We start from the raw sequence: 12,864 nt of genomic DNA, 5'->3' as shown, positions 1-12,864 counted from the left end.
AGTGGAAATGCTAGAGCTACCCTGGCAGATAGTAGAGGAAGCACTCCATAACACCACAGCAATTATATACTGTTATAAATAGCCTCAATTTTTCTGCAAATTACCCCTGGCTATTTAATTGAGTGGCTATTTACTGGGGAAAGATATTTTTAAGAATTTGTCATTCAAATTCAGAAACTTAAAGCAAAATCATGACCCCCCTGTTAGAATGGGAGTCTATAAGGGACAGGAAATAAGTAGGGTCCTGGCTAAAGTCTGCTCACAGCATATTTGGTTCATGTAAGCACCCAGTGATCAGTTCCAGTCTTCCTGAGTAACTAATTTGAATTTGTATACTTAACAATTGGAATAAGCTAGCCTCTTCTTGGATTTCAAATACACGTATGATGGACTATTTGATATTGTTCCAGAAGTTCTGTTTATGTTTTTTCAGTCTTTTTTCTTTGAGTCCCTGCTCATTTCTTTTCAGCTTTTTTCTCTTTGAGCACCAGTTGGATCATTTTCCATCTTCCTGTCTTCATGTTCATTGATCTTTCCATTGGCAATGTCCAATCTTCTAAGACCTATTAGTAAATTTTTCATTTGCATATTATGTTTTTTTCAGTTCTCAAATTTCAGTTTAATTCTGTTTATCACTCCTATAGTCACCATTTTCTTTAAAACTCTAAGCATTTCATAATAACTGTTTTAAAGTCCCTGTCTGCTAATTCTGTAATTCTTTTTTCTCTGTGTTTGTTTCTGCTTTTTCCTGATTATAGGACATGTCTTCCTGCTTCTAGATATATCTATAGATAGACCAATACATATAAACTTTATTTATTTATTGTATGTTGGACATACACTTGTCTGAATTTTGTTTTCTTCCTTTAAAGAGTTATTTTCTGACAGACAGTTAATTTCCCAGTGAATCAGTTGAGTTTTTCAAAGCTTATACCTTTAAGCTTTTTGGAGAAAAAGTCTAAAGCAGCATTTCTAGGACCAACTAGGTCTGCTTCTATGGCATGGCTTGTGGAGGATATTAAGTAAATGTTCAGAGTATTCCGTGATGTTCCTTCCCTTATGGCTGATCAGAACTCCTACATCTCCTAGCACTGTGCAACCTCTGGAATCTCTTGCTCATAGCTTCCCAGGTGCTGCTTCCTGCCAGGCTTCATATTCTCTCATCTTATACTTCCACAAGTTAGTTACGTGGCCAAAGACTGAAGAGAACCATTACAGATATTTCTTAAGTTACATTTCATGTACCTCCTTCCTTCTGTGTACACCATGCTGCAAGTTTCAGCTATCTCTGCAGCCCTGAACTCTGATCTCTGCCTCCTCAGCTCCGAAAACCACCATGCTCTGCTTGGGTTATATCTGGTCAAACTGTGGGCTGAAAAGTACCTTCAGGAAGATATGTGGGGTAATCATCCTGCTCATTTTGTGTTTGTCTTCTCTTAGGCATCAAGGTCCTGCTTTGCCAATTTTCCACCATCTTTAAAAAAAAAACTGCCTCCTGTATTTTGTCCAGTCTTGTAGTTCCTTACATTTGGGGAGCTAGTTTAGTACTAGTTGGAGAGCTAATTCTATACTATTTACAATGGCATAGCGCAAAGCAGAAATTCCCTAAAAGTCCTCCAAAAGAATAATATTTTATTTCATTAATAATTGAAACAGAGCTTTTCATTTTCTATAATATTTTCATAGCAGTATTTATAAAAGTCATTAATTTGGATATCACATTATACCTCATTGATGATAGCAATAGAAATTAAGTATTAAAGTGCAGCTGCATTTTATATACAATTAATGTGTATTAATACGACATTCAGAAAGAGTAACAAAAATAAAAATTTAGGTAGTACATACAGTTCTATCCTCCGTTCTGATTAGCTTCATGTGTGTGTGTATGTATGTATGTGTGTGTGTATGTATATATACACACACATATATATACTTTTGTGTATACTATAATCTCCATAAACATTACATATGTCTAAATACATAAAACACACAGATATAGAATTGTATACACACAACCATGTACACTGTAATCTGTGGATGGTTGAAGAATTTTAAAGCAAATATTGATGGCAAAATTTCCCTTTTTTTACTAACTTTGGAATTTAACTCATTCATGAGATATGGCTTGACTATCTTCTGTTAAAAGAATTAACAACACATAGAATTTCACTAGAATGTAACAAAGAAAAAACATCGCTACAAAAAAATTAAAACATAAAAAAATTTAGCTGGGTATGGTGGCATGCACCTGTAGACTCAGCTACTCAGAAGGCTGAAGTGGAAGGATTGCTTGAATCCAGGAGTTGGAGGCTACAGGATGCCTTAATCTCACCACTGCATTCTACCATGGGTGACAGAATGAGACTCTGACTCTAAAAAGCAAAACAAAACAACAAATAAACAAACAAAAAAGAAATACTATAAAATTTATTATCAAACTAGTTGAAAAATGTACAGAAAAAGTAAGGTAAACATTTAATGGTTTACAATGAAAGGAAATATGGATACACTATTAATGTATTTGGGTAAAATATGACATAAGAGATCTCAGACCCTAACTTTGCCCGGCATCAAAAACACTCTATCCTATAGCTGATTTATTATGCAATAGCACAGCTATCAGGCAAAGTATTCACTGTGTTTGACTGATTAACTTGATGCCCAGCTTTTTTGTGACTTGATGGCATCACTGAAGTTTTGTTTTAGGTCTTTATAAAATGCGCTTTAGTGATTCATCCAGATTGCTAAATGGAGATGTTTTTCTTAATGATTAAATGAAGAAATAAAGGCTATCTGAGTATAGAACAAGTGTAGCTATATTACAAAGTAATGTGTGCTTCTTTACCAGGGTGCCTGAAATAATGAAATACGAAAAAACATATAGTCTAAAGTGATTAATTTTATATGAAAAGTATTCCCTTTAAACGTATTAGGAATTTGAAGAAGTATGGTACATTTTTAAATATAAATGATTAGGGGCTATTGTATTGGACAGTACAGATATACAGTATATCATCACGAAAAGCTCTATTGGATAGCACTGCCCTAGAGCAAGCAAATAGAATTTTATTTAAGGATTGTAAATTTCTTTACTTGTTTTTGTAGGGGAGGAAGGTAAAGAAGGAGAGAAAGTAAATCTCAATAATGCCTTCAAAATAATTTATAAAAGACTTTTAAATTCATAGTCATTTAGAGATATGTCCCCTATCCCTGCAATACCACAGCTGCACTTTACTCTCTTTGCATACAATTTGATGAACATACCATGTTTTTTCATGTCTTGGTGCATTTGCAGAGGATGTACTATCTGTCAAGAGCACTGTGCTGACCCCACTTCCTCACTGTCTACTCTTACTTGTACTTGAGAATTTAATTCCTGTGGAAATAAATCCTTGAGTCATCTCACACTCCAATCTTATTGGGATGATGGACCTCTTGGGTGGCACAGCAACAATACAGTGTATTTCAGTATATTTCTGCTTAACTCCTCCCACTTCACACACACAAATAGTTTCTGAGACCCTTGACAGCAAGGGCCGCAACTTACTCATCTTAGGCTCAATAAATGTGGAACTAATAACTTTGTCTAAAACTTTCTGTCATAATCAAATTACTTAACATGTATTAAATAACTCTTTAATAAATATACCAACAAATATAAGCTTACCCTTTGAGGTCACTGATTAATTTGTTTTTTTCCTGGACTATTCGCTTGTGATGCATTCGATGAAAATCACGCTCTTTCTGAATTTTCAGCAGATCTTCTCTAGCTTTGCTGAAAAAAAAAATAGTAACTTTATAAATCACTGCTGATTCCTTTTTCAAAAATTATTTAGTCTTGAGTTCAAATCTAGTATTGGGCCATTCAAAAGATAATAGGAAAACAAATATTTTGCTATAATTCTCATTGAAGGGTCCTATCAAACATAATTTGTATAAGGTCATATTAGGTTTGGGGGTGAAGGATGAAAGGGCAAAACCTGTAGTTCCAAAAATATGATTCATGTACATTTAATCTAAGTAAGTGAAAATTAAAGGTATGCTGTCAGAACACATCCATAGCATAAACCATCTACTTCCAAAGAGAATTTGTTTGGCTTGGAAAATTGAAATATATGAAACACAATAATTGAAAATTATTAAAAACAAAGACTATGGAATTTAACTCTGAACTTCCTAGAATGTAAAGTTAAAGAGAATATACTAGATTATTCAGTTCTGATAACTGGGAAAAGAAAGCATATAAATTCTAAAGAACCAAGATTTTATGGTATATATTAAATAAATATATGTCATCAGTGGATCTGATTACTACATAATTCATAGCTTGATAAGAATGGTATTCAATATCAGTGCTGTAATACAGAAAAAATTTTCAACTTGATATATCTTCTGCAAACCTCTGGCACAAGGCAAGCGAAAGCATTCTTTCTAAGCCCAGGTTCTATGTGAAAATTTAATAAGAAGGTTTCACTTACCTCCATAATGTTAATTTCAATATAATAATGTGAAATATAATTTATAATGGAAAAGTAGTTCTCAACCTCAGATAACTGACAAAGTACTACAGCATTAAGACTGTCACATTTCTATTCTGAAAAATGGACTGCTACCTCACATTCAGCTTGAAACAGAAAATATCTACTTTTCTGGATCACAACTATTTCAAAATTGTGATTCACATAAAATAAATGCACATGAACAGATTTCTGCTTTAAGTGGTGTCAGAACAGCCAGTCACTGAGGAGCAGTGTATGGGATGCTACCAAAGATGTTTATGAGATAAAGTAAGGCTCTCAATGAAGCATAAGTCAAGATCAGTGACTTCTTGATGCAAGATCAAATTACATGAGGCATATGGTGCAAGGTCTCGGATCCATTCTTCCAAGTTTCTTTCTTCTTCTTTTCTTTTTTTTTAATTTTAAGTTCTGGGGCACAGGTGCAAGTACTGAAGGTTTGTTACATAGGTAAATGTGTGCCATGGTGGTTTACTGCACCTATCAACCCATCACCTAGGTATTAAGCCCAGAATACATTCACTATTTTTCCTAATACTCTACCGCCCCCAACCATACCTCCCACCCCTCAACAGGCCCCAGTGTGTGTGGTTCCCTTTCCTGTGTCCACGTGTTTTGATTGTTCAGCTCCCACTTATAAGTGAGAACATGCAGTGTTTGGTTTTCTGTTACTGTTAGTTTGCTGAGGATAATGGCTTCCAACTCCATCCATGTCCCTACAAAGGACATAATCCCATTCCTTTTTATGACTGCATAGTATTTCATGGTGTATATGTACCACATTTTCTTTATCCGGTCTATCATTGATGGGCATCTGGGTTGATTCCATGTCTTTGTGATTGTAAATAGTGCTGCAATGAACATACACATGCGTGTGTCTTTGTAACAGAATGATTTATATTCCTTTGGGTATATACCCAGTAATGGGATTGAGTTTATGTGTGTCTTTGTATGTGAGATGGGTCTCTTGAATACAGCACATCAATGAATCTTGACTCTATCCAGCCTGCCACTCTGCATCTTTTAATTGGGGCATTTAGCCCATTTACATTTAAGGTTAATATTGTTATGTATCAATTTGATCCTGTCATCATGATACTAGCTCGTTATTTTGCAGACTTGTTTATGTAGTTGCCTCATATTGTCACTGGTCTGTGTACCTCAGTGTGTTTTTGTAGTGGCTGGTAATGGTTTTTCCTTTCCATATTTAGTGTTTCCTTCAGGAGTGCTTGCAAGGCAGGCCTGGTGGTGATGAATTCTCTCAGCATTTGCTTGTCTGAAAATCATTTTATTTCTCCTTCATTTATGAAGCTGAGTTTGACCAGATACTAAATTCTAGGTTGGAAATTATTTTAAGAAAGTCAAATATTGGCCCCCACTCTCTTCTGGCTTGTATGGTTTCTGAAGAGATGTGCTGTCTGATGGGCTTCCCTTTATAGGTGACCTGGCCTTTCTCTCTGGCTGCCCTTAACATTTTTTCCTTCATTTTGGCCCTGGAGAATCTAATGATTATGTGTCTTTTGCTTGATCTTCTCATAGAGTATCTTACTGGGGTTGTCTGGGTTTCCTGAATTTGAACATTGGCCTGTCTTGCTAGGTTGAGGAGGTTCTGGATGATATCCTGAAGTGTGTTTTCCAACTTGGTTCCATTCTCTCCATCTCTTTCGGGTACTCCTATCAGTCATAGGTTTGATTTTTTAACATAATCGCACAGTTCTCAGAGGTTTTGATCATTCCTTTTCATTCTTTTTTTCCTCTAATCTTGTCTGCCTTATTTCAGCAAGATAGTCTTTAAGCTCTGATACCCTTTCTTCTGCTTGGTCTCTTTGGCTATTGATGCTTGTTATTGCATTGTGAAGTTCTTGTGTTGTATTTTTCAGCTCGATCAGGTCATTTATATTCCTCTCTATACGAGTTATTTTGGTAAACAGCTCCTGTAATGTTTTTTATCACAGTTCTTAGCTTCTTTGCAATGAGTTAGAACATAATTCTTTAGCTCAGTGAAGTTCATTATTACCCGTCTTCTGAAGCCTACTTCTGTCAAATTAATCCGTCTCAGCCTCAGCTCAGTTCTGTGTCTTGCTGGAGACATGTTGCAATCATTTGGAGGGAAGAGGCACTCTGGCTTTTTCAGTTTTCAGCATTTTTGTGTTGATTCTTTCTCATCGTCATGAGTTTATCTACCTTTGATCTTGAGGTTGCTGACCTTTGTATGGGTTTTTTGTGGGGTCCTTTTCATTGATGTTGTTGTTTTCTGTTTTTCTTTTAGCAGTCAGGCCCCTCTTCTGTAGGGCAGTTGCAGTTTGCTGGGGATCCACTCGAGACCCTATTTGCCTGGGCCTCTCCCACCCCTGAAGGTATCAACAGCAGAGGCTACAGACCAGTACAGATGGCAGCCAGCTCCTTCCTCTGGGAGCTGTATCCCAGAGGGGCACCAACCTGATGCCAGCTGGAATTCTCCTGTATGAGGTATCTGGGGACTCCTGTTGGGAGTTCTCATCTAGTCAGGAGGAGTGGGATCAGGGACCTGCTTAAATAAGCAGTCTGGCTACCCCTTGGTGGAACAGGAGTGCTGCATCCTCATCTGGGCTCCCCTGACTCTCCAGAGCCAGCAGGCAGAAAAGACAAAGACCATGGATCCATTATACCACAGCTGCCCCTTCTCCTAGTGACTCCTCTCAGGGATATCAAAGTTCTGTTCATGAACTCCTGTCTAGGGATGCTGAAATTCCCCCAGAGAGTCCTGTCCCAGTGATAAGAAATGGATCAGGGTTCCACTTAAGGAAGCAGTCTAGCCATGAACTGACACAGCTGCTGTGCTGCTCTGTGGGGAATTGCTCCTGGTCCTGACCACCCAGTCTCACTGGCACCTACAGCAGGGGACAATGGCCAACTGGAGCCGCAGTGATGGTGGCCACCCCTCCTGCCCTGGGAATTAAGTCTTCTTAGGCAGTCTCTGGCCTGCTGTGTTGGCTGGCAGGGATTCCAAGCCAGTGTGTTTTAGCTTGTGGGGTTCTGTGGAAGCAAGGCCACTTGGCCCCCTGGCTTCAGACCCCTTCCCACAGGAGTGGACAGATATACTGCCTCATGGGATTCCCAGAGCCGGAGTATGCAAATACTCCGTGTATTGGTGCCTGCTCAAATGGCCAGCCACCCAAGCAGCTGCCATGTCTTTACAGTTCTGTGCTTGGGACGCAAGGCCCTGGTTGCATGGGCTTGCAAGGGGAACTCCTGATCTGTGGGTTGCAAGGATCCATGAGAAAAGCATGGTTTTCAGGGAGGGGTAGCACAATCCTGCACCACCTCCTTTGGCCCAGGGAGAAAGCTTCCTTTGCCCATGCAGCTCTTGAGTGGGCCCTTGATGCTTTTTCTTGCTTTCCCTGGGTTGCACCAACCACCTAGTCAGTCCCAGTGAGAGAAGCTTGGTACCTCAATTGAAGATGCAGACTTCACTTGCTCTTTTCATCCTTCTTGGTGGGAGCCGCAGAGTGGAGCTGTTTCTATTTGGTCAACTTGGCTGCTCCCGCCCTCTGCTTCTTTCTCCTCACCTCCCCCGTACACCCTATTTTTAAAAAAATGACCTCTACTGTTATTTATATTACTGCCAATTTTGTAGTTTTCATTACATGTAAATAAACAACGATCAGGTGACTCACAGTACTCATGGTGAACTTTCTCCACCTAAACCTCAACCTCATTTTCTATTTTTCTTTTAATTTTTTTGAGACGGAGTCTCGCTCTGTCGCCCGGGCTGGAGTGCAGTGGCCGGATCTCAGCTCACTGCAAGCTCCGCCTCACGGGTTTATGCCATTCTCCTGCCTCAGCCTCCGAGTAGCTGGGACTACAGGCGCCCGCCACCTCGCCTGGCTAGTTTTTTGTATTTTTTAGTAGAGACGGGGTTTCACCATGTTAGCCAGGATGGTCTCAATCTCCTGACCTCGTGATCTGCCCGTCTTGGTCTCCCAAAGTGCTGGGATTACAGGCTTGAGCCACCGCGCCCGGCCCTCAACCTCATTTTCATGCCAACAATCTTATATGTGCAAGAAGTGATTGATTCGAACATTCAGTCTTGAAAAATCATCTGAGGAATATACTAATGATTAGATAAACAATGTATTCTTTCCTGATTTTAACCCATGTGGGTATATCAAGAATATAATTTGACAAATAATATAAGTTGACAACATAAGTTGAGAAATAATATGGATAATGATATTGAATGAAGTGCTTTTTATCTAATTTTTCTAATTTGCTTGTCATTGCATTGCTTCTGGTCAAGATGTCTCTATTATAAAAACAAAAATTAATGGCTATTTTCCTTTAAATATGTATAGTGTATTTTTTAGTGTTAGTGTAGGAGTTACATATATACACTTTAACAAAAAAGACAGTACAATTTAGGACAGTTTTGCATCTCAACAACAATAAAGCCTCTCTTCAAAATAGATCTTTCAATTTTTAGATTGTAGATAGGGATGTAATTTTCTCAAGTTCATTACAAGATTCTTTGGGAACAGTTCATTATGTTTGTGACAATCCTTTTTGAATTGTCTTGTTATTTGCATACTTCCATCTCTTCCAAAATACTACAAACTTCTTGTTTTAACCATTTGTCTATATTGCTAAATGAAAAATTTTAATTATTACTTTTTAAAATTTATGCAGGCACATAGTAGATGTATAATTATTTATGGGGTACATGAGATAATTTGAAACAGGCATGCATGTGTAATAATCATGGAAAACAGAGTATTCATCCCCTCAGGCATTTATCCTGTTACAAAAAATCCAATTTTACTTTTAGCTATTTTTAAATGTACAATTAAGTTATGACTACAGTAACCCTGTTGTGCTAACAAATACTAGGTCTTATTCATTTTCTATTTTTTTCTGTACCCATTAACCATCCCTGCCTCACCCACACCCACCCACTACCCTTCCCCAGCCCCTGGCCACCATCCTTCTATTCTCTATCTCCATTAGTTCAATTGTTTTGATTTTCAGATCCCACAGATAAATGAGAACATGTGAAACTTGTCTTTCCATGCCTGGGTTAACATAATGACCTTCAGTTCCACCATGTTGCAAATGACAGAATCTCATTCTTTTTTACAGCTGAATAGTTCTCCATTACATATATGTACAACATTTCCTTTATCCATTCATCTGCTGATGGACACTTACGTTGCTTTCAAATTCTGGCTATTGTGAACAGTGCTGCAACAAACATGAGAGTGCAAATATCTCTTTGATATACTGATTTCCTTTCTTTTGGGTATATACCCAGCAGTGAGATTGCTGGATCATACGGTAGATCTATTTTTAGTTTTTTGAGGAACTGTGAACTGTTCTTCACGGTGGTTGTACTAATTTACATTCCCACCAACAGTGTACAAGGTTCCCTTTTCTCCATATCCTCGCCAGCATTAATTATTACCTGCCTTTTGGATAAAAGCCATTTTAACTGTGGTGAGATGACAGCTCATCGTAGTTTTGACTGACATTTCTCTGACGATCAATGATGTTGAGCACCTTTTCATATACCTATTTGTCATTTGTATGTCTTCTTTTGAGAAAAGTCTGTTCAAATTTTTGTCCATTTTTTAATTGGAGTATTAGATTTTTTCTTATAGTTTCTTATATAATCTGTTTATTAATACCTTATCAGATGAGTCATTTACACATATTTTCTCCCATTCTATGGGTTTGTCTCTTCACTTTGCTGACTATTCCCTTTTCTATGCAGAAGCTTTTTAACTTGATGTGATCTCATTTGTCCATTATTTGCTTTGGATGCTTGTGCTTATAGGGTATTACTCAAGAAATTTCTGCCAAGACCAATGTCATTGAGAGTTTCTTTTAATTTTCTCTTAGGAGTTTCACTTTGATTTGATTTTTTGCATATGATGAGACATATTGTTCTAGTTTGATTCTTCTTCATATGGATATCCAGTCAGTTTTTCCAGCACCATTTATTGAAGAGACTGTCTTTTCCACAGTGTATGTTCTTGGCACATCTGTCAAAAATGTGTTCGCTGTAGGTGTGTGGTTTTGTTTCTGGTTCTCTATTCTGTTCCATTGGTCTATGTGTTTGGTTTTATGTCAGTACCATGTTGTTTTGGTTACTATATTTCTGTAGTATAATTTAAAGTCAAGTAATGTGATCCAGTTTTGTTCTTTTTGCTTAGGATAGCTTTGGCTATTTTTTTATGTCAGTACCATGTTGTTTTGGTTACTATATTTCTGTAGTATAATTTAAAGTCAAGTAATGTGATTCGGTTTTGTTCTTTTGCTTAGGATAGCTTCAGCTATTCTGGATCTTTTGTGATTCCATATACATTTTAGGATTGTTTTTTTTATTTCTGTGAAGAATGTCATGGGTATTTTGATAGGGGTCACACTGAATTTGTAGGTTGCTTAGGGTAGTATGGACATTTTAATGATATTGATTCGTAGAACCCATGAACATGGAATGTCTTTCCCTGTTGTCCTGTCCTCTTCAATTTCTTTCATCAGTGTTTTATAGTTTTCATTGTAGAGGTATTTCATTTCTTTGCTTAAGTTACTTTCTAATTTTATTTATGGCTATTGTAAGTTGGATTACTTTCTAATTTCTTTTTCAGATTCTTCACTGTTGGCATATAGAAATGCTACTGATTTTTGTATGTTGATGTTGTACCCTGAAACCTTGCTGAATTTATCAGTTCTCATCATTTTTTTTTTTTTTTGGTGGATACTTCAGGTTTTTCCAAATATAAGATCATATCATCTGCAAACAATGATAATTTGACTTTTTCCTTTCCAACTATATGCCATTTATTTCCTTCTCTTGTCTGATTGCTGGGACTTCCACTACTACATTGAATAACAGCAGTGGCAATGGGCATCTTTTTCATGTTTCAGATCTTAGAGGAAAGGATTTTAAGTTTTCCCTATCCAGTATGACACTGTGGTATGACATATATAGTGTTTATTGTGTGGAAGTATGTTCCTTCTATACCAAATTTTTTGAGAGTTTTTATCATAAAGGGATGTTGAATTGTATTACATTTTTCTCGGCATTAATTGAAATGAACATATGGTTTTTATTCTTCATTATTTTGATGTATGTATCACATTGATTAATTTGCATATGTTGAATCATCCTTGCATACCTGAAATAAATCCCATTTGGTCATGATGAATTATCTTTTTAATACATTGTTGAATTCAGTTGGCTGGCATTTTTGTTGATTTTTGAGTCAATATCAGAGATATTGGCCTGTAATTTTCTTTTTAGATGTGTCTTTGGCTTGGGTATCAGGGTAATATGGGCCTTGTAGATGAGTTTGGAAAGATACCCTTTTCCTGTATTTTTCAGAATTGTTTGAGTAGCACTGGTGTTAGTTCTTCAAATGTTTGGTACAATTTAGCAGTGAAGCCAGCATGTCCTGTTATTTTCTTTACTGGGAGACTTCATATTACAGCTTAAATCTTGTCCATTGTTATTGGTCTTTAATATTTTGGATTTCTTCATGGTTTAATCTTGGTAGCTTGTATCTGTCTAGGAATTTACCCATTTCCCCTGGATTTTCCAATTTATTGGCAGGTAGTTGGTCATAGTAGCCACTGATGATCCTTTGAAATTCTGCAATCCCAGTTGTAATGCTTCCCTTTCCATCTGATTTTACTCATTTGGGTCTTTTCCTTTTTTTTCTGCTTTAATCTGCCTAATGATTTGTTGATTTTGTTTATCTTTTCAAAAGAATAACATTTTTTGTTTCCTTGACATTTGTATTGCTTTCTTCATTTCAAATTCATTTATTTCTACTCTGTTCCTTTTTATTTCTTTTCTTATACTAATTTTGGGTTAAGTTTGCTCTTGCTTTGCTAGCTTTTTAAGATGAATCATTAGGTAATTTATTTGAAGTTTTTCTTCTTTTTTGATGTAGGCACTTATATAAGTGCTTATAAATTTCCCTCTTAGTACTGCTTTCACTGTATCCCATAGATTATGGTATGTTGTGTTTCCATTATCATTTGTTTCAAGAAATTTTTCAGTTTTCTTCTTAATTTCTTCACTGATCCACTGGTCATTCAGGAGCATATTGTTAAATTTCTATGCGCTCGTATGGTTTCCAAAATTCCTCTTCTTGTTGATTTATAGTTTTATTCCACTGTGGTCAGAGAAGATATTTGATATTATTTCAATTTTTGAATGTTTTAAAACTTGTTCTGTAACCTAACATATAGTCTGTCGTTGAGAATGGAAATATCTATTAAGTCCATTTGTTCTACGGTGCAGACTAAGTCTGATGTTTGTTGATTTTCTGTCTGTAATACCTGTCCAATACTGAAAGTGGGG

General features: G+C 36.7%; 1 protein-coding gene across 3 annotated transcripts in view; it reads right to left on the bottom strand.

The window, feature by feature from the left end:
- SPAG16 (sperm associated antigen 16) overlaps nt 1-12,864 on the bottom strand; it is a 1,175,325-nt gene that overhangs the window by 1,114,206 nt on the left and 48,255 nt on the right. For all 3 annotated transcript variants that reach the window (XM_023220360.1, XM_023220353.2, XM_023220369.2), the window contains one exon: nt 3,671-3,778. In XM_023220360.1, coding sequence (XP_023076128.1) covers nt 3,671-3,778 — 108 coding nt within the window. The remainder of the gene's footprint in view (nt 1-3,670; nt 3,779-12,864) is intronic.

This window comes from Piliocolobus tephrosceles, chromosome 11 (genome assembly GCF_002776525.5).
Source record: "Piliocolobus tephrosceles isolate RC106 chromosome 11, ASM277652v3, whole genome shotgun sequence".
In the NCBI taxonomy this organism is placed as follows: domain Eukaryota; kingdom Metazoa; phylum Chordata; class Mammalia; order Primates; family Cercopithecidae; genus Piliocolobus; species Piliocolobus tephrosceles.
Note: the sequence above shows the minus strand (reverse complement) of the source record. Positions and strands in the feature narration are given on the sequence as shown.